Source organism: Cricetulus griseus, chromosome 5 (assembly GCF_003668045.3).
Source record: "Cricetulus griseus strain 17A/GY chromosome 5, alternate assembly CriGri-PICRH-1.0, whole genome shotgun sequence".
Classification (NCBI taxonomy): Eukaryota; Metazoa; Chordata; class Mammalia; order Rodentia; family Cricetidae; genus Cricetulus; species Cricetulus griseus.
Window position 1 is genome coordinate 185,739,524 of NC_048598.1, and position 21,384 is coordinate 185,760,907.

The 21,384-nt window shown below is 56.7% G+C and overlaps 2 protein-coding genes across 10 annotated transcripts in view; one reads left to right on the forward strand and one right to left on the reverse strand.

Annotated features, from left to right (window-relative positions):
- Window positions 1-890: 890 nt before the first annotated feature.
- On the forward strand, window positions 891-7,053 carry Begain (brain enriched guanylate kinase associated). The gene is made up of 5 exons (XM_035445914.1): window positions 891-1,141; window positions 2,262-2,328; window positions 2,899-3,006; window positions 4,483-4,569; window positions 5,513-7,053. The coding sequence occupies exons 1-5, from the start codon at window positions 891-893 to the stop codon at window positions 6,860-6,862; spliced, it is 1,863 nt and encodes a 620-aa protein (XP_035301805.1). The 3' UTR covers window positions 6,863-7,053.
- A 4,781-nt stretch (window positions 7,054-11,834) lies between these two features.
- Wdr25 (WD repeat domain 25) overlaps window positions 11,835-21,384 on the reverse strand; it is a 164,725-nt gene continuing 155,175 nt past the window's right edge. For 8 of the 9 annotated variants that reach the window (XM_027416386.2, XM_035445441.1, XM_027416392.2 and 5 more), the window contains 3 exons: window positions 17,682-17,852; window positions 13,598-13,738; window positions 12,457-12,869 (listed from right to left, as the gene is read on the reverse strand). In XM_027416386.2, the coding sequence (XP_027272187.1) occupies window positions 12,648-12,869; window positions 13,598-13,738; window positions 17,682-17,852 (534 nt within the window). In that variant the 3' untranslated portion in view covers window positions 12,457-12,647. Of the gene's footprint in view, window positions 12,378-12,456; window positions 12,870-13,597; window positions 13,739-17,681; window positions 17,853-21,384 lie in introns of those variants that run through there. The other variant, XM_027416388.2, reaches the window with a different exon arrangement.

Here is a 21,384-nt window from a genome sequence, read left to right on the forward strand (position 1 = left end):
AGGGTCGGGGCCGAGTGTCACAGCCTACCATGCTATAGGTCCAGCTTCCCAAGAGCTTGGCCTGGATACTGGCGAATGAGTTGTGCTGAGGGGGGCACCACAACAGATGGACCAGGCTCTCGTCTCTTCCCAAGGGCACAGCCTCTTCCTATGGCCTCCCAACCTCAAGGGTTGCTGCCCACTGTGACTCTGCTTTGGATGGAGTGGGTACTCCTGGAAGCTTGCCACCCCACAAGGGAGGAAGGGCCTGAGTAGCGGCTGCCTGGAGTGGGCTGATGCAGCTGGGCGGGCTGCCTGGAGGAGAGCAGCAAAGAGACAGCTGGCAGAGACAACAGAACACCTGGCAACTGGGCCTGTGTGGGCAGCAAGGCCTTGCCTTTGGGTTTCCCTTGCTACTTTAGAATCTCTTTTGGGGACTGACTCTCAGGAGGACCCGCCCCCTTTCCTCAGGCCTGGGCAGGAATCCAGGAATGCCTAATGGGGGTGGCTGGGAGTGTGCCTGTGACATGTGTGGCTTACTCACAGGGTTGGGGACACTTCTGATGATGCCTGCCGGCCCTCCACACCCCTCACTGGGTTTTGAGTCGGGGTGGGGGTGGGGTGCCTAGTCCCATAGTGCATCTGGGCAGACTTGGGGCTCCCAGCACCTCCCACCCCCTTCCCCCAGGCACCTGAACTTCCTTCCCTTTTGCCCCCTACCTACTGCAAGTCTACTGCAAGTTACAGTCTCAGGTGTTGGGGCTAAGATGGGATGGAGTGTGAGCACCCAGGGGACAACACAGAGTCCTGACCCCTAGAAGGACACGAGTGCTGGCAAAGCCGCCACAGAGAGCACCGGGTTATGCCTCAGTGCACATATTCAAGTAATAGTGGGGTCGAGAGCACAGTACATGCCCACAGCATGCCTGGCTGGCCAGTGTGGCCTCAGTTTCCCCTTGCTCAGTGGCACAGCCTGGCCAAGCTGCCTGTTGCTTTGCAGTGCCCTGCAGGAGCAGAAGGGCGAGCTGCGCAAGCGGCTGTCCTACACCACCCACAGGCTGGAGAAGCTGGAGACAGAGTTTGACTCCACCCGTCACTTCCTGGAGATTGAGCTGCGCCGAGCTCAGGAGGAACTGGACAAGGTCACTGAGAAACTGCGCAGGTGAGGATGGTGAGGATCTAGCTGCATACAGCTAGGTCACCGCAGTGCTAGCTGCGGGGATGATTGGCAAACGTGGAGCAGAGCAGCCTACCCAGGGCTTGAACCTGCGACCCACTGATGCCATTGTCAGGCTCTTCCAGTGCCCTCTTCCAGACCTGGCTTCTCACGCCCTCATACATGCAATACTCTGACATTGGATGAGCCAACAGCAGCATAGGTGGGGCTGCTTCCAGACCCCTCCCCACTGGCCACAAAAGCTCCCAAGACGAATGTGGATATAAAAGTGGCATCTTGAGTGACTTGGGGACTCAGGATGCATTGAGAGATTCCTACACCGTTTTCCTTCTGGCATTGGCTTTTCTAAACCCTATTGTGGGTATCCCCAGCTTAGAAACACAAAGAGGATTCAGGCTGCTGTTGGCTGAGTTTGTTTTAAATACTTAGAGGAGCGGCTGGCATTGTCCCGAGGGCAGTGTGTCCCTCTTCGAATGGTCCCATTCTTCTGGGCTTTTGAATACACTCCACACTGTGTGGGAGCCAGGCTTGGTTAAAATCCCAGCTCTGCTCTGCCACTAAACTGCATTAAGCGTCTTTTTGTGTCCCTTTCCTATTGGCAAGGCAGCAATAATACTGCAAAGGTTGTCTAGAGGACACACAGCCACCATGCCTGGTCCCCCAGCCACCAGCAAGAGAAGGCCAAAGCATATTGCTCCGTCTCTACCTGCTTTTCCAGGTGGAGCCACATGCCCTCTTGGTCACTGGCACTCATCTCGGGGCCACATATACACGTGTGTCCTTCTGTAAGCCACCTGCCAGCTTCTAAGAACTGCATACAGCTCTTACAGGCTCTTATGCACACAAGCCTCCCTGTGCTCTCTCCAAAGAGCCCTACTGTGGGTGGGCAGAACAATGGGACTTTGACCATGGCCTAGGAGAAGCCCTGACAGAAGTCAGCTCTGATCAGATCCTGAGTGCAGACATTGGATCAGGTAGGGCTGGTGGCACAAGCTTAGGAGCCCGACAGCCATGCTAAGCAGGGCATGGCGGCCGTGAGGTTGCTGGGCTTGCTTGTAGGAAGGTCAGGCCTTTCGAGTCTTGACACTGTTGCTTCCTGCTGCAGGATTCAGAGCAACTACATGACGCTGCAGCGTGTCAACCAAGAGCTGGAGGATAAGCTGTACCGGATGGTGAGGCCCCAGTGCACGCTACCTGCCCCCTCTCTGAGTGGCCCCTTGAGGCTTGTTCTCACAAGTGGGAGGTGCTCTCAGGATGAGAACGAGGTGGGGTCCAGGGAAGCCATGCCTGTGCAGGCAGCACGGAGAATGGCCGTGGGGCTCTGGCACCTCCTCTCTTTAGGATGAGGCTCCTGCTTGATCTTGTTTGGTGACAGGTGTTCAAGGCCTGCCTGTCTTCAGTCTGAGGACAAAGGGGGCAGGATAGGTAGGGGCTGGGCCATGCTAACCATCACTTCTCCACTCATTGAGACAGGTGGGCAGGGCAAGCCATACTTCTCACCACATAAGAAGGACATCGGGAGCAGGTAACTGAGGCTCAGTGGAAGGACTGGCCTAGGCTAATCCAGTTTATCATTATCGAGATGGGATTAAACCGGGATCAGTCTGTGGTCTTAACTCCTACACCATTAGCCTTTTGAGCACCTTGTCATCAACAGCTGTTGGGCTCACAAAAGCCTTGACCCAGCAGCTGGGCTGTGGCACTAACCACTAGCTATCCCTTCCACTGCCCCTACTGCCCAGGGCCAGCACTATGAAGAAGAGAAGCGGGCGATGAACCACGAGATTGTGGCCCTCAACAGCCACCTGCTGGAGGCCAAGGTGACCATTGATAAGCTGTCGGAGGACAACGTGAGTGCCATATTCGTTTGGCCCCTGGAGGGATGTCGCAGGTTTTTTTTGGGGGGGGGGTTCCCAAGGGAAGCCTTGGCAGGCAGGGCCTTTCTGATTCAGAGGACTCCAGCTTGGCCCCAGACAAGGGGAGGGACAGGGCAGTGAGGACTTGGAGAAGTGCCCCGGACAACTGAGAGAGGGCAGAATCCCTGATGGCAGGGCTGCAGGTGGGATACAGGAGGCCACCTATCCCACCCACACAAGACTTTCGACTTCAGCCAGCTCCAGTGTCACCCCACAACTGTGTGATAATCCAAAGGAGCCCCGTGAGATGGCCAGCCGCTTCCCACTGTTCCCTGTGGGCTGACTGTGGACACACTAATTAGCCTGTGCTCCTTGCCATGAGATCGTACGAGGTTCTGAGATTATGGTCTGACAAGCACAGACCAAGGAAAAAAACATGGCTGCCCTTGGGGATTTTAAGTCCACATGGGGAAAGTAGACAGTAAATTGGGCAGTCAGCAGTCTGAGTAGCCTGTTAGAAGTGCTAAGTGACGAACTAAGTGTGGCAGTGGCAGTTTCAGTTAGTTCCACTAGAGCGTGTCACTTAGGATTTGAAGACTAAGCACTCAGTGGCCAGGTGGCCTGAGCCCTTCCCAGAGTAGGGCAGAGAGGTCCCAAGCGCAGGAGGCTCAAGCAAGGAGCCTGGCTCTAATGTGCACTTCTGTCCAAGGCCACCTACGTCTCCAAGAGGCATCCCTGCTCACTGTGGCTGGCCTGGGCTGGCTGGGCAGTGCCCATGGCAGCTGCTGTTGGGGGATGACTTCCAACTCTGTTCTAGGAAGTTCAGGGAAGAGTTGAATGGGGCTGTGGCAGTGCAGGTGCCCTCTGGGCCCTCTGGGCAGTGCAGGTGCGTCCTATGACAGCTGTCATCTCTGGAGAGCAGCAAGGAACAGCCCAATACAGGCACATGCAACAGAGATTTATTTCCAAAGGTGAAAGCACCCCCCCCCCATTCCTAATGTTTGCATCTGTTTTCAGCTCAGGAGGCTGAGCAGGGTCCCTTCTGCACCTGGGGGCCATACACCTGCCCTGACCCAGCCTGGCAGTCAGCCCTGAGGCCAGGCAGTACCATGAAGCGGGTTGAGCACAAGGGGCAAATCAGGGTGGGAGGGTTGGGGTTCATCCCTGGAGCTAGAGGAACAGGAAACCCAGACCCGGTGGACCAGACATCCAGTATCTGGGAGCTTGGAGCTGATGGGGGCCTACCTGTTGCCACCCTAACCTGTGGAGAGCCCCGTGTTGACAGGGCATCCTCTATACACCAGCAGCTCCAGGTCAAAACAGGCCCTTGACTGCAGGGAGGATTCGGAGCCTGGACAGGGACTGGCCAGAACCAGCTGCCCTGCCTGCTCTGCTCTCCCCCTCCGATCGCCCCGTTGGCACTGGGCACTGGCCGGGGGGCTGTGCCAAACACCTTCTTTTGTCTTCCAGGAGCTCTATAGGAAGGACTGCAATCTAGCGGCCCAGCTGCTGCAGTGCAGCCAGAGCTACGGCAGGGTCCAAAAGGCGTCCAGCAGGGTCCAAAAGGCGTCCGAGGTAACGTGGCCCCGCCCCACAGCCAGGCCCGCCCCGTCCCAGGACCACCCGGCTCCTTTTGGGCCATCCCACCCCGAAGCCTCTCCCCACCCTCCACGAAGAAGCAACCGGGTGAGCCTGAACCCTCATCCCTCGTGCACCTGGGTCCTGGCTTCCTGATGGTGAAAGGTGGCCCCACACTGCACTTCCAGGGGCTACTCTAACCTAGTAGGGCTACACACCCGTTTCCTTTGGGGACTGCACAATTAGAGACAGGCCATTACCAGATACAAGAAACAGACATCAAGGACAGGGCACACACTGAAGGCATACAGAGTGAACTGGCAGCAGAGCCCTCCCTGCCCATCTGTGACCGTCCTGTCCAGACTGTCCCTCCCAGCCCACATGCACAAGAAGTCTCCTAACCAGACCCCTGCCCGTGTCCCCTTTCCCCAGGCCTAGCCAAACCTGCAACACTCACAAAACAGATCAAACAATAGCTGGACACCCCCCCACCTGCCACCAGGCACACCGTGGAAACCTTTGGCACCTGGCACTGATCCCTCAATCTTTGTTGCATCTGAGTCTGCCTTGTTCAGCAGTCTAGGGGGGCTACAGACACTTTGGGCCAACAGGAACATGTCACCCCTCACTAGCAGGAACCAGAAAGGGTGCAGAACAGGAGCCTAGCCAACGTCTGCTGAGCCCATTGGAGTTGGGTGGGTGGGTCGAGGTGATGGGGAACCCCCAGGTACTTGTCCTTGGGAGTTAAGTTGCCCCCACTAATGTGAGGTGAGACGCCTGGGGGTGGGGGCTGTCGTCTGTCTGTCTGTCTGTCTCTGTCTGTTGGTGATGCTGGTGTGGCCCTGGCCTCGAGGCCGGGGCTGAGCGGCTTTGCTGACTATGACTTGTTTCTGTTCTCCTCTCCTCCTCATGCCCGTTCCAGCTTCCCTCGGAGTTCCAGCAGCGTGTGAGCCTGCACATGGAGAAGCATGGCTGCAGCCTTCCTTCTCAACGCTGCCATCCGGTCTACGCTGACAGCGTGCCCACCTGCGTCATGGGCCAGGTGCTAGAGAAGCCAGACCCTGGAAGTCTGTCCTCGCACCTGTCGGATGCCTCGGTCTGCGACCTGAGCTTCTGCGATGGAGCCGGAGCCGAGAAGTCGGGCGCGCGTCCCCAGTACAAGGAAGACATCTACTGCAGCGACCAGGCTCTCTACTGCCCCGAAGAGCGTCAGCATGACCGGCGACCCGGCGTGGAGACGCCAGTGGCCGAGGTGGGCTTCCTGCGGGGCCAGAATTCCACCGACAGCGCGGCGGATGAGGAGGAGGAAGCCGAGGCCGAGGGGGCAGCCTTCCCCGACGCCTACCGCCGCCGCCGCGATGCCTTCGCAGGCTACGCGGCGTCGCTGCGCACCTCCAGCTCCTACTCCAGCTTCAGCGCCACGTCCGAGGAGAAGGAGCACGCGCAGGCGGGCACGCTGACCGCCTCGCAGCAGGCCATCTACATGAATAGCCGCGACGAGTTCTTCAACCGCAAGCCGCCCGCGGGCGCCTACGGGAGCAGCCCTCGCTACCCCAGGGCCTCGGCCACCCTGGCCTCCCCGCTCGAGGCCCAGGGCGCCCCAGGTTATGCTCGGACTGTGTCTCCGTACCAGGCCGACTCCTACCGCTTCCCGACCTCCCCAGGTCCCCAGCCGGCTCTGATGCCTCCAAACCTGTGGAGCCTGAGGGCCAAGCCAAGCGGGAACCGGCTCGGAGGAGGAGGCGAGAACATTCGTGGCCAGTGGCGCCCCGTGAGCGTGGAGGATGTCGGCGCCTACAACTACCAGCCTGGCAACGGAGGAGGAGGCCGCCGTTCGCCCTTCGCTGACCGCTTCTACCGTGGAGGCGGCCGCGGAGGCCGCAGCAGCCCAGGCAAGGCCGAGGGCCGTGGCAGCCCCCTCTATGCTAGCTACAAAGCTGATAGCTTCTCGGAGGGCGATGACCTCTCCCAGGGTCATCTGGCTGAGGCCTGCTTCCTCCGCAGCCCTAACCGTTCAGTTGACCCTGGCTACGCAGCCAGTGATGGGGATGGGGATAGGCTGGCCGTGCAGCTGTGCGGGGCTGCCAGCAGCCCCGAGCCCGAGCATGGGTCCCGGGATTCCTTGGAGCCCAGCTCCATGGAGGGCTCTCCTGAAATGCACCCTCCTAACCGTCTCAGCCCCCAGCAGGCCTTCCCCAGGACTGGAGGGTCTGGGCTGAGCCGCAAGGACAGCCTCACTAAGGCCCAGCTCTACGGCACCCTGCTCAACTAACTGCTCCAAGCAGGATGCAGTCAGTTGCCCCCACCTGCCCTGCTCCAAATAGGAAGCAGTCGGCCCCCACGTGAACGACCCCTGCCAAGGAACTCTAGTTCCTTTGACCCCCTTACCAACACCCCAGTAAAACCTGAAAGAGCAACCCTCCCTGCTAATCGTCTTGTTCACCCCAGCCTCTGCTACAAGCGCCACCCAGAATATTTACACTCTGCGCCCTTCCCTGAAGTGAGCATCCCCCGTTTTGTAAGTGAAAGTATTTTTGTAGGGTAAAGGGTGTTTCTTCACAAGCTTGCCTCCAGCTTTTGGATGGCAGCCTGGGCATCCCCCACACGAAGCTCCTTCATTTCCAGTGAGGGTGCATGGGAGCCCGCCCTAGAGAAGGGGAAGCAGGGGTCCTAGGGGGACCAGTCTCCACAAGTGAGAGAAGCTAGCAAGCCAGCAGCAAGGGGAAACATGTTCTTTCCACTGAAAGGGGGGACCAAAGCCACTTCGGGCGCAGAAAATGTCGTATGCACCCATCCCATAGTGCAGCCAGCACTCTGCCCTGATCCACCCTGAGCTCTTTCCCCATGCCCCTGCCTGTGGGCCCAAGAGGGGCCAGTAACACCCCCAGAACAGCCGGTGCTCGCTCTCCGCACCCCCTCCGCACCTGACTCTACCTCAGATATGAGGCTCCTCCCCTCCCCACTGCTACCCCACCCCGGTGCAGTTTCTCCCCACCCCGGTGCAGTTTTCACCCCACCCCGGTGCAGTTTTCACCCCACCCCGGTGCAGTTTTCTCCCCATCCCAGTGCAGTTTTCACCCCCACCCCACCCCTGGTGCAGTTTTCACCCCATCCCAGTGCAGTTTTCTCCCCACCCCGGTGCAGTTTTCTCCCCACTCCTTGTGCAGTTTTCACCCCCACCCCACCCCTGGTGCAGTTTTCTCCCCACCCCTGGTGAAGTTTTCTCCCCACCCCTGGTGCAGTTTTCTCCCCACCCCTGGTGAAGTTTTTCCCCACCCTGGTGCAGTTTTCTCCCACCCCTGGTGCAAGTTGTCTCCCCACCCACCCCACCCCTGGTGAAGTTGTCTCCCCCCCCACCCCACCCTGGTGCAGTTTTCTCCCCCCCCTCTCCCCACCCCTGGTGCAGTTTTCTCCCCACCCCTGGTGAAGTTTTCTCCCCACCCCTGGTGCGTTTTCTCCCACCCCTGGTGCAAGTTGTCTCCCCCCCCCACCCCACCCCTGGTGCAAGTTGTCTCCCCACCCCCACCCCACCCCGGTGCAGTTGTCTTCTGTGATGCATGCCATCAACTAGCCAACTAGTACTGTATCTGCAACCCTCAATAAAGCACAGCAAAAAGTTCGGCCTCATGGGTCTTTTTTCCTCCGAGATAACCAGTTAACCGGAAGCAGGGACTTTGTGTCTCTTGCTGGTCCCTTCCAATCTATCAGAGGGGGCCCCTTCCCCTCCTTGCAGCCCTCCCTGGCTCAGCATCCAAGCTTTCATCTAGGGTTCATGTGGCCAACCAGCCAGCTCAGCATTTCAGGTGACTTGCCTCTGTCCCCTGCGCTCGCCATTCCTTCCTGCTACCCTAGACAGCTCCTTTCTCTGAGGTAACCTCTCCAGTGTTGTCTTGACCTGCCGAGCCGCAACCCTAACCCCTGCAAACTCTGCCTGTTCTCCCTTGTGCCCCAGTGGGCAGTCAGTACGTGGCTATGCTCCCACTGGTTGGTTTTCACCAAAGGTAGAGCTAAATTCCCCTTCTGTAGCCTAAGGTCCTTTCCTGGGGCCTTCTAGAGAGCTGGCACACTTCCATATGGTTCCACCTGGGTTGGGGGAATAGAGAGAGCCATCTGGGGAGTCAGTAAAAAGAGTCAAGAGTACAGGCCTCAGGGATGGGTGGTCCCAGAATGTCTCCATGCTCTTGGAACAGAAGCCTCCTCAGGAGGACAACGGGGGTCATGGCCACGCCGTGGAGGGCTGCGTGCTCGTGCTTCAGTCACAACCTCGGTGAAGAAGCCAACAGCAGATTCAGCCTTGGAGGCATCTCTAGCCAGGGCCGCTTTCCTCCCAGGGCACCTCTGATCTGGCGTTGTAGGTTGCAGATGTGGAGTGGATGGGGTGCGTTCGGCCCAGGAGGGTGGGTGGAGGGAGAACCCACACTCCAGGTTCATCCTGCTTTGTGCCTTCCAAATTTAGCTTTCCTATTTTTAAATTGCAAATGGTGAACTCCCGACACCTCAGCTGGGATCAAAGTCAATCTTTCTGAATGTTCTTTGGAAGGAGACATTTGAGGAAAGCAGGGGGGAGCAGGGGACACACCTGCCCTCCTGCCCAGAAGCACAGGGCACCGGCTCCTACAGGGACAAACCAAACACTGAGGATGACACCAGGAAACAACCACAATGACACTCCTGGAGACCCCTGACTGGTCCCCCTGGACCTGAGTTAGAGCATGGAAGACTCAGATGGTGTCTGTTTGTCCTGGTAACACCAACAGGGTGACGGTCTGTAGAACTCTACCCTCTTTGTCCCAACAGACCCACTGTGTACCTGAGAAAGAAAGCAGAGGCTCAGGGAAGCCAAACCCCACACTATCAGGGGAGGGCCCAGAGTCTGATCAGAGACAGGGCGGGGGTGCCGGGCACCGAGGAAGACAGGGAAGCCCTGTACAACCATCTGCCAGCCCTCCCTGAAAAGCCTAATGACCAGAGCCAATCAGTGAAGACACCAACACTGCAGTGGGGACAGAGGTCAAAAGACACCCTGGGGTAAGGGGAGACCTTGGGATGGTAGCTGGGAGGACGGATGGCATTGGGAGAGGCTGGAGGAGGCTGGGAGAGCATTGGGAGAGGCTGGGAGAGCATTGGGAGAGGCTGGGAGAGCATTGGGAGAGGCTGGGCCCACTGTGTTCTAATTCATTCAGGCCTGAACCTGAGAAGACACTCATGAAGACACCATCAGGGCCCCTGAGCTCTTCGTGGAGCACATCAGTCCCCTGACTCAGGGTGGGAGCTACTGATCACAGCTCCCCATCTGTCTGGGCAAGGAGTCCTAGTCTAGTAGGGCTTGAGACAGAAACCAGCTGGTCTAAAGCTCCCAAGTGTTTGCCAAGTGGGGAAGGAGGAAGCAGCCTTCTGCCAGCTTCCTCTACCAGGATTAATTCTGGACCATGCTAAGCCCCCAAAAGCAAGAGGGACAGCAGCAGCAGGAGAGGGTCCCACCCGCCCCTGGACTTCCACATCAGAGCCTCAGAATGGGACCTGGCCCTGGTTCCACCTGAACAGGCCCAGTTCTACAAAGGGCTGCTGATCCAAGTATCCTGAGTGCCCACTGCACACAGGCCCCCTGCTGCTCTTCAGGAGGGGAGACTGAGACACAGCTTGACTAAGGCCACACAGTAATGAAGGAAACAGAGGCAGAGCTCAAATCTGGGTCTGACTGGCCCTAAAGCCTGGGTCATGACAGGCGACACAGCCATTATTTATTGCATGCTTCTGTGCAAGAGACAGCAGGACACAAAGCTCTGCCCAGGGAGCTTACTCCATACCTGAGTGTCAGTCACACAGGACAGCAGGGGGTGTCTGAGGGAGAAGGAGGCTGTGTTGCTTCCCTGAAGTCCCCTGAATGGGGGAAAGGGTATGCTTGTGTGGGAAGGACAGCAGTCCAGGGCCAGGACTGTGATACAAATGGCCCCAAGGCACCCAAGCACCGAGGAGGCAGCCATCAGCTTGGGGAGAGGGAACCTGAGCTGACCTAGTGTAGCAGCAAGGACACAGGGGACAAGCCTCAGCCGAGGGCACTGATCTGCTTTTCTCTGGTGGGAATGGCCCCTCGATGCCTTGAACACTAACGACACAGCATCCCCGAGCCACCTTTGGCCTCAGACTTGGGCTCACTATGACCAACAACACTCTTTCAGCTCCCCAACACATCTGCAGGCTACTCTCCTGACTTGTGGCCTCATGGGTGAGGAAAAGGGGCACAGGGGGAAAGGAGGCAGGTCTTGCCCTGGACTAAACTCTAGAACAGGGTAAGGTGTGAAGTCAGCCAAGTCCCCTCACCCCAACCTGTGAGTCCCTGGGCCATCAAGCAGTTTCCGAGTGACAATTCTGGTAGTGTTTGAGACTCATGGGCCTGCCCAGGTCCCTAAAGAGCTAGGCTTCCTGTATCCGTCATTGTTCTATTGCTGTTAAGAAACACCATGACCATTGCAATTCTTATAAAAGAAAGCATTTAATTGGAGCTTATAAACAGTTTCAGAAGTTTAGTCCATTATCATCATGGCAGAAAGCATGGAAGCAGACATGGTTCTGGAGCAGTAGCTGAGGGTTCTACATCCTGATCTGAAGGCAGAGAGAGAGAGAGACAGAGAGAGACAGAGAGAGACAGAGAGAGACAGAGAGACAGAGAGACAGAGACAGAGAGACAGAGACAGAGAGAGACAGAGACAGAGACAGAGAGAGACAGAGAGACAGAGACAGAGAGACAGAGACAGAGAGACAGAGACAGAGAGAGACAGAGACAGAGAGAGACAGAGAGAGACAGAGACAGAGACAGAGACAGAGAGAGACAGAGAGAGACAGAGAGAGACAGAGAGACAGAGACAGAGAGAGACAGAGACAGAGAGAGAGACAGAGAGACAGAGACAGAGAGAGACAGAGACAGAGAGACAGAGAGACAGAGAGAGAGACAGAGAGACAGAGACAGAGAGACAGAGACAGAGAGAGACAGAGACAGAGACAGAGAGAGACAGAGAGAGAGACAGAGACAGAGAGAGACAGAGAGAGACAGTGAGACAGAGACAGAGAGAGACAGAGACAGAGAGAGAGACAGAGAGACAGAGACAGAGAGAGACAGAGACAGAGAGAGAGACAGAGAGACAGAGAGAGAGACAGAGAGAGACAGAGAGAGAGAGAGACAGAGAGAGAGACAGAGAGACAGAGACAGAGAGAGAGACAGAGACAGAGAGAGACAGAGAGACAGAGACAGAGAGAGAGACAGAGACAGAGAGAGACAGAGACAGAGACAGAGAGAGGTGGGAGGGAGGGGGGAGGAGACAGAGAGACTGTGCCTAGCACGGGCTCAAAGTTCATCTCCAGTGACACACTTCCTCCAGCAAGGCCACACCTCCTCGTCCTTCTAATCCTTTCAACAGTCCCACTCCCTGGTGACTAAGGGTCAAGTACGGGGCCCTGGGGGCCACATTTCTTATTCAAGCTGCCACACTGCCTAACACAGCCCAGTCAGTCTCTGAAGACGCCTCTGGGGCCCTGCTCCCCCGCATCGCCCCTTCCAGGACAGTCACATGGCTGTGGCCAGCACAGACACCCAGCCGGCCGTGGGCAAGTAGCAGGGCAGAGGGCCAGAGAGGTGACTAGGATGCACAAGGTGGAGCTTTGGTGTCCCGTAGGGCGCAGGTGAGTGGCGGGGCCCTGTGGAGGCAGACAGAAGACCCGGAGCCCATCGTCCCGAGGAGGACAACACTCTCAGGACCAGCAGGTGACGGCGCCACCCCAGCGTTCCCGACCTGCAGTGTGAAGGCAACAGGAAGCTGCTGGTACCTGTTCACTCCCAACATCACATTAAGAAAAACTAGGAACACACACTTATCGACTGGGCACCACAGCCGTTTGCGCAATGCCTTTACTAATGCAGCCCTCACACCGCGACGGCTTCTCGCGTCCATCTCACAGATGGGTCCCTGAGGCCCAGCAGGCAGTGGGGACAGCCCCTGCCCCGGCCTAACCTCCAGCCAACGTTAGTGTCACCCACCCAGGGGCAGGGTCTCAGTTGCCAGTTAGTGCCAGATCTTAATGTCTCCTCCCCAGGAGCAGGTGCCAAGGACAGAAGGCAGCACGGGATGGTAGGTGGTGCCCAGGCAGGCCTGAGCGTGTCCTTGCAGTGTGCACGCCCGCCTGGCAGTGCGGAAGCTGAACATCAGAACCCGGCCATCCGCGCTGCCTGTCACCAGCAGGTCACCACACGGTGAGCATTCACAGCCCACAGCATAGCCTTCCACCTGTGAAGAGAGACAGAGCAGGAGACCTGTGAGGTGGTGGCTATGACCCCACACTGCAATGGGTAAGCTGAGGCCAAAAACCGCCGAGCACAGGGTTGGCTTTACGCCTAGTGACCCTGAGGCCAAAGGCTGAGCTCCTGCTAGAGGATGGTGGGGGACCTGGTATCCCAAGGTCACCGGCCCCAACAGTCATGTCACACCCGAGGGCCACGGGCTGCAGGTCTCCAGGACACGAACGCCCGAGACGAATTAAAGCAGTGTGTGCGGTTTATTTTATTTTGGTGTGGTTTATTTTATTTTACTGTGGCTCAACTGTATGGCACTTGAGCATAAAGTTCACAAATGACAGCATCTGACCACAAAGTCCTGGTAATGGAACCCAGATGCTGCACCTTCTGCAGAGCTGGGGTTTGGCACCAAGTAGTCAGTGAGTCCCCGGCCTCTTGCAGCCCGGCAGAGTGGGCCTCAGGCAGGAAGTGGGTACACAGAGAAGCGGCTCCCACGTCCATCTGACCCTGGTCCTGTCACCGCCCCATGGCATATGAACAGACATGCTCTCCTGCGTGTGGCTGGGCACGTGGCCTAGCCCTGGGTGGACCGTCAACCACACGGCAGTAGTCATCCACCTAAGCAGCACAGTGCCCAGAGGGGCCACATGCCCTGGAGTTCTGGTGATGCCCAGTGGGAAGCCTTGCGGCATTTGACCTAAGGAACAGAGATGGGGGTACCTTGTGCCCTTCATAGCGCCGCCGTCTGCTCATCCGGTAGGGCCACACAGAGGAGAAGAGGGCCAGGTAGTTGCCGTTGGATTGTGCCAGGAACACAGGCTCCCTCGGATGCAGGGCGAGGCTGGGGCAGGTGTACCTCTCCTGTGAAAGCAGGACCGGCCGCGGAGATGGAGGCTTCTGCCCCGCGATACCCACCCGGCCACACTCTGCTCTTGGGGCTTTGTCCCCTTCCCCTGACCTTGGCTTGGGAGTCTGTATGGGTGGCTGTGGTGGTAACAAGTTACCACACACGCGAGAGCTTTAAAACAAGCTCCTGTCCTGCAGCTCAACAGTCTGAGTGGAGCTGCGCGGCCTCGCCGGGAGTCAACACACACACGCGGGTCCCTTCTGCAGGGTGTGAAGCGAGGCCCTCTCATTCACACGTACACACTCCCAAACGACACACACCAATCTCAGAGACCAGCCGCTCTGCCGCCCAAGTGCCGAGACTGAGGTGGGCGCCACCACACCTGCTCTGTGTCTGCCCTTAACCACCATCCCGACAGAGCAAGCAGCTCCGCGGGAACGGCTGGGAAAGCAGGTGATGTCCCGGTGCAGCATTTGAGCAAAGCGCGCAGGTGGCCCCTGAGGATGTGATGGCGGGGTTGAGGTAGAGGGTGAGCAGAAGTGCCCTCACCGGCCCGCACCGCATCTCTGCCAGGCTACTAAGGCAGTCTGAAGGCCAGCTTGCTCAGGTTCACCAGAACCGGCTGAGCAGAAGGGCACGGCAGGGGGGACAGGGTCTAGGTGCACTCAGGGTCACCACTAAGACAAGGGGAGGACACCCGAGGGACCAGTGAGGGTTTACCATTACCAAAAGACGGTGACAGTGGTGACCATGGCCACAAGGGAGATGGAGGTGGTGGTGGTGGTGATCACAGCCATGGTGATGGTGCCAGAGACGGTGGAGGTGGTGGTGGTGATGGGGACAGTGCTGGTGGTGCAGGTGGAGACGGGGGTGCTTATGTTATTGATTACAGTGTTCGTGGTGGTGCCAGAGATGCTGGTGGAGACGGAGGGAGGCAGTGACGACAGTGATGATGGCGGTGGTGGTGCTGGTGGAGATGCTGGTGACGATGACTACAGTGCTGATTGATAGTGGTGGAGGGGCGGGGGGGGGTGACTACTGTGTTGTTGTAGGCGGTGGAGATGGTGGTGGTGGTGGAGATGGTGGTGGTGGTAATGATTGCAGTGTTGGTTATGGAGATGGTGACGGTAGTGACTACAGTGTTGGTTGTAGTGGTGACAAGGTGATGGTGTGGTGATGGTGTGGTGATGGTGTGGTGTGGCGATGGTGTGGTGTAGTGTGGTGATGTTGTGGTGATGGTGTGGTGTGGTGATGTGGTGATGGTGTGGTGTGGTGTGGTGTGGTGTGGTGATGGTGTAGTGATGGTGTGGTGTGGTGTGGTGATGATGTGGTGAGCTGTGGTGTGGTGATGGTGTGGTGTGGTGATGGTGTGGTGAGCTGTGGTGTGGTGATGGTGTGGTGTGGTATGATGATGGTGTGGTGATGGTGTGGTATGGTGATGGTGTGGTGTGGTGATGGTGATGGTGTGGTGTGGTGATGGTGTGGTGATGGTGTGGTGTGGTGTGGTGTGGTGATGGTGTGGTGTGGTGATGGTGATGGTGTGGTGTGGTGATGGTGTGGTGATGTGGTGTGGTGTGGTGTGGTGTGGTGATGGTGATGGTGTGGTGTGGTGTGGTGTGGTGATGGTGTGGTGTGGTGATGGTGATGGTGTGGTGTGGTGTGGCGATGGTGTGGTGTAGTGTGGTGCTGTTGTGGTGATGGTGTGGTGTGGTGATGTGGTGATGGTGTGGTGTGGTGTGGTGATGGTGTAGTGATGGTGTGGTGTGGTGAGCTGTGGTGTGGTGATGGTGTGGTGTGGTGATGGTGATGGTGTGGTGTGGTGATGGTGTGGTGATGGTGTGGTGTGGTGTGGTGATGGTGTGGTGTGGTGATGGTGTGGTGTGGTGTGGTGTGGTGTGGTGATGGTGTGGTGTGGTGATGGTGTGGTGATGGTGTGGTGTGGTGCGGTGATGGTGTGGTGTGGTGATGGTGTGGTGATGGTGTGGTGTGGCGATGGTGTGGTGTAGTGTGGTGATGTTGTGGTGATGGTGTGGTGTGGTGATGTGGTGATGGTGTGGTGTGGTGTGGTGTGGTGTGGTGATGGTGTAGTGATGGTGTGGTGTGGTGAGCTGTGGTGTGGTGATGGTGTGGTGTGGTGATGGTGTGGTGTGGTGATGGTGATGGTGTGGTATGGTGATGGTGTGGTGTGGTGATGGTGATGGTGTGGTGTGGTGATGGTGTGGTGATGGTGTGGTGTGGTGTGGTGTGGTGATGGTGTGGTGTGGTGATGGTGATGGTGTGGTGTGGTGATGGTGTGGTGTGGTGATGGTGTGGTGTGGTGTGGTGATGTGTGGTGTGGTGTGGTGATGGTGTGGTGTGGTGATGGTGTGGTGTGTGTGATGGTGTGGTGATGGTGTGGTGTGGTGATGGTGTGGTGTGGTGAGGTGTGGTGATGGTGTGGTGTGGTGATGGTGTGGTGTGGTGATGGTGTGGTGATGGTGTGGTGATGGTGTGGTGTGGTGATGGTGTGGTGATGGTGTGGTGATGGTGTGGTGTGGTGATGGTGTGGTGTGGTGATGGTGTGGTGTGGTGATGGTGTGGTGATGGTGTGGTGATGGTGTGGTGTGGTGATGGTGTGGTGTGGTGAGGTGTGGTGAGGTGTGGTGATGGTGTGGTGTGGTGTGGTGTGGTGTGGTGGTGGAGAACGTGGTAGTAGTGACTACCGTATTGGAAGTGGTGGTGTTGGAGATAATGGTGGTGGGGACTACGTTGCTGACAGTAGTGGTGGTGATGGTGACAGAGACTACAGTGTTGTTGTTGTTGGTGGTGATGGTGGTGTTTGTGACTATAGTGTTTTTGGTGGTCGTGGTGGTGAAGATGGTAGTGATGGTGACTCCAGTCTTGCTTGTAGAGATGGTGATGGTAGTGACTATGGTGGTGGTGGTGGACATGGTGGTGGTGATTGCAGTGTTGGGGGTGTTGGAGAAGGTGGTGGTAGTGGCTACATTGTTGGTGATAGTGGTGGTTGTGGTGGTTGTGGTAATGACTATAGTGTTGGTGGAGATGGTGGAAACGGTGGTGATGGTGGAGATGGTGGTGATGGTGGTGATGGTGGAGACGGTGGTGGTGGTGAAAATGGTGGAGACGGTGGTGGTGGTGAAGATGGTGGAGATGGTGGTGGTGGTGATGGTGGTGATGGTGATGATGGTGGTGATGGTGGAGACGGTGGTGGTGGTGATGGAGATGGTGATGGTGGTGGTGATGGTGGAAATGGTGGAGATGGTGGTGGTGGTGATGACTACAGTGCTGGTGGAGGAGATGGTGGCGGTGGTGACTGTGTTGGTGGTGGTGGAGAAGATGGTGGCAGTGGCCACCGTGTTGTCGGTGGTGACAGAGATGGTATCATGGTAATAGCTATGTGGTGGAGGTGGTGGAGATGGTGGTGGTAGTGATTCCCGGGTCGGTGATGATGTGGTGCTAATTGATGTGGTGTAGACGGTGGTGGTGGCAATCAGTGATGCTAATGGCCATGGTGGCGGTGATGGTTGTGGAGGTAATGATCACAGCGATGGTAATGATGGGTGGTGATGACACAAGTGATGAGATGATGGTCACAGTGCTGGTGATATTGGTGATAGAGGTGGGGGTGGCCATGGTGATGTTGGTAGTGACGGTCCCTGTGTGTGATACTGTGTTAGAACTTTGTGTTTTCTCTCTGTAGTTCTCACACCCTATGAAATGAGATTTATCCAAAGTGAGCACTGTCACCGCCACGGGTGGCTGGACCAGAAAGCGCAGTCCACAGAGGCCGTCAGTGTGTGCGGCAGAGCCCGGCCTGACCGTGCCTGACCCCCGTCCTAGACATTTCAAACAGCTCATCTCCTCCTCCCCAGATAGAGAGGGCCAGGACCCCGGCCTAAGGCTACAAGAATACCCCCTTGGCTGACACCACGAACAATGCTACACAAGGCTTCTCACGTGGTAAATTTGGTTGGAGATTTTTGCAGCAGTCCGGAAATCCCAGGCAATAATGGTTCGGTCAGCCGAGTCCCGAGTGGATGCGTCAGTGCTGCTCAGGAATGAGGACCCTTCTTGGAGAAAGAGGATGTCCAGGGTCTGTTGGATGGTTGCCTTGTAGCCTTTCACCACCTGCGGGAATGGGCATTGGTCACCATGGTGAGCCTGGGAGCTGAGGGCAGGTGCCACCCAGGGAGAGCCAAGGACAGTTACCAAGTACCAGGCATGGCAGAGTGATAAAAACATACTAGGCCAGGCACACATGCAGTTTGGCAGGACTTTACAGTCTCACCAGGCCTCCCAGAGGCAGCCGCCCTGGTTATGCCCACGCCGCCTCTGTCAGCGCAGGGTGGGTCCAATGAGCGGTGCTTGTTTCCCGGGAGGCCAGGGCATGAGGAATGGGCTCCACCCTGCTCTCGGTCCCCGAGCAACCTCCAGTGGGAATGGAGTCACACGTCGGGAGACAAAGTCTGGACCCCTTGCTGCCCCGATGAGTAAGGTAACAAAGGGAGCACGCATCCGTGGAGACGGAAAATAACATCACAGCATCACACCAGAGCATGGAGTTCACTTTCGTTGTTGTTGTTTGTTTCCTGGAACTCGCTCTGTCTGTAGACCAGGCTGGCCTCACACTCAGAGTCTGGGGTTAAAGGCGTGCTGCGCCGCCACAGCCAGGCAGAACGTAGTTGCCTCTTAAAGGCATTCTTTGTGTTCTGGGGCCCAGGACAAGGACTCGATGCAACTATGTGAGTGAGCGCTCATGGCGTGATGCCAACTTCAATACTGAGAAGACTACCCACTGCCGTCTGCACACAAGCACAGCCAGGATGGCAGCTGCCCTGCCCCCTGGAACTGGCCACGGGTTATCAGCTCCCTGGGCGCCACCATGTGGCTACAGCAGACACACAGTTCTCAGGTGATCTGCTCCACTGGCTGCCAAGTGAGCAGTAGTCACATAGCCAGGTGAGGCCCACACTGGGTTACCTGCTGGCCAGTCTCTACCTCTGTAGGTTCCTAGGGACCAACGTGGGCAACAAACGACTTGGCCTCTCTATCAACAGCCACCCTGGAGAGGAGAGGCCAGGCCGCAGAACCACGAAAGCAGACACATGTTTGCAGCAGCCCCGCAGGCACCAGGAGCTGCTTGCTTTCTTGCACGCCGTTCCCTGACACCAGAATTCAAAGGCACAGCTCATAGGTTGGCAGGGAACGGCACAAGACGGCCAGGGTCCACACTGCTGCTGAGATATATCCTAGATAGGACCCAGGAGAGGACAGGATGCATCAGGCCCCAACATCTGCCCCTGCAAGTTCACACAGCATCCAGTGTTCAAGTGCAGTTGCTAGCGGGCAGAGGACTCACCTTGACCCTGACAGTCTCTTCACTGGCTTTGTCATCCCCTAAGCCAGTTAGCAGTTCTCACCCCTCCTAACGCCGGGGCCCTTTACAGCTCCTCATGCTGTGTTGACATCCAATCAGACAATTACTATTTTTTGCTATTTCACAACTGTAATGTTGCTACTGTTATGAATTGTAGATATCTGTGTTTGCCAATAGCCTTAGATGACCTCTGTAAACAGTCATTTGACACCCAAAGGGGTTGAAATCCACAGGTTGAAAACCACTGTCCTAAGCAGTTCAACCCACCACCCTTAAAGCCCTTCTGGGATCACTTGGCATCTCTGTGACCATGTTAAGATACACATCCCCCTTCTGTCTCTCTCTCCATCACCCCAGGCTAGGCTGCTAGGCAGTCAAGAGACAACTAGGAAGGAGATCACACACACAGTGGGGAGTAGGTCTAGTCCACACAACAGTCATCTCTGGAAGTGCCTGTTTCTCCCCGGCGAGTACAGGTCAGAGCCCTCCAGTTCCTAGAGAACAGCAGTTAGCAGGTGCCATGTGTGCCTTGGGATATGTGCGGCCCTAACATCATGGACTCTGCAGCCTCCTTGGGTTATACAAGGGCTAGGGCAGGAAACGGTGGAGGCACCTGGGAGCTGGGCTTTCCCTGTGTTTGCTGAGTCAGGACAACATACCCAGGGGCCATCAGCCACCCATGACCCAACTACCTGCACCCGCACCTCCCAAGTAAACTCTACCAGAACATCTTCTCAGAATGGCTAGAAACAGCCCAGTTCATTAGGGCATCCTAAAAGCAAATGGATGGGGAACGCACCGTGTGATGGACGGACGCACAAGGAAGCACAGACGTGGGCAGGAGGCTGGCCTTGTGAGTGCTCATCACCCAATGCGACAGACTTCCCTTCCCACTGTGACACGCCCTGTAGAGCAGACTCACCATTTGTGCAACTAGCTGGTGAGTTTTACGGCAACCTTGACTATCGCCCTGGCAGCTGGCACACCCTAACCCAGGACTGGAGCCACGGAGGAGAACCTCCACTGGCAACCGCAGGCCCACTGTGGAAAGCCTGGCCTTGGGGAAGGTTGAGGACAGCTCATGCCGTCTCTGGGTAATGAAGACCACCTGTGGCCAATCAGCCTGGACTCCACTGTACTGTTAATAACGAGGAAGGCACAGCTTTGCGTCTTTTGGGCCCCTGGCTCGCTCAGATTGTGAGAGTTGCTGCAGAGAGGTTCTGGCCCTGGCCCAGGTCTCCGCTCCCAGACTGCTCCTGATAACAAGCATATGGGCTTCTTCAAGTGCAAGCATGTGGCACTCTATACATGCCAGCTCAGAGCATGTGTGCAGGGCTCGTCTCTAACATTCAAGGTAATGTGAGCAAAAGGAGTGTCTGTAGACATTAAAGAAGCAACTAAAATTTTACCTTGAGACAAGATAGGAAACCATATAAATATGAGAAGGCAACATGCCTGCATTCCTCTATGGGCCAGGCCTCGGGGAGCTTCCCGGCCACACCTCTGGAGCCAGGAGCAGTGGCAGGGAAGCCAGTAATACTGACCAAGTGAAGGAGTAACTACCACGGCTCACTCGCAGGCGGAAAAAGAGCAGATAAATAATAGATGCATAAAGGAGAGCCAAGTGGGAGAGGCATTTGTAACTTGTATTAGATGCGAAGGTCACCATCTGCAGCACCAGAAGTTTCTGCGACGAGACGAGAAAGCCTGCGTTCCACAGAAGATGGCGAGAGGACACAGCTCATCAGCAGGGAAATGGCTTCGACCTTGCTCATAACAAGAGCAATTTAAGCAAACTTAAATGTCATCCCTTGCCTATTAAATGAGCAGACTCCCAGAGTGTGACAGTACCTCTGTTGGGTGGTGTCAGGGTGCTGGATAGTTATAAGCTGCTGGCAGAAATATACCAACTCAGGAGGAGCCGAGCAACGCTACAGATGGGCTGGTGTTCAGCCGCCCACAGCCCAGCCCACCCCCAACCCACCCAACCCCATCTAAGAACTGGTCATGGAGCTGCACCGGCAAAGTGCCAAGATGTCAGCACTGTGTCAATGACAGTGAAGGACCAGAAATAGCCCAGCAGACAACACAAGAAGCACAAAGAGGACATGGGTACCGCCGTGCCCATCACAACACCAGGGAGCCTGTCTTGCTGAAGGCATCTCCAGGACCCCATGTTCAGAGCCCTGCAAAGGTAGAGAGAAAGTGTGCAGAGGAGGACAGGCAGACACGTGTTTAAACCATTAGGAACAGCCAGGTGTGGTGCAGAATGTTTGTAATTTC

Excerpts from the sequence above, each read along its gene's own strand:
- Begain (XM_035445914.1), top strand. The coding sequence starts at position 891 with ATGCCCACAGCATGCCTGGCTGGCCAGTGTGGCCTCAGTTTCCCCTTG. Across the intron at positions 1,142-2,261 it reads GTCACTGAGAAACTGCGCAG|GATTCAGAGCAACTACATGA; the intron begins GTGAGGATGGTG and ends TTCCTGCTGCAG. Across the intron at positions 4,570-5,512 it reads TCCAAAAGGCGTCCAGCAGG|CTTCCCTCGGAGTTCCAGCA; the intron begins GTCCAAAAGGCG and ends TGCCCGTTCCAG.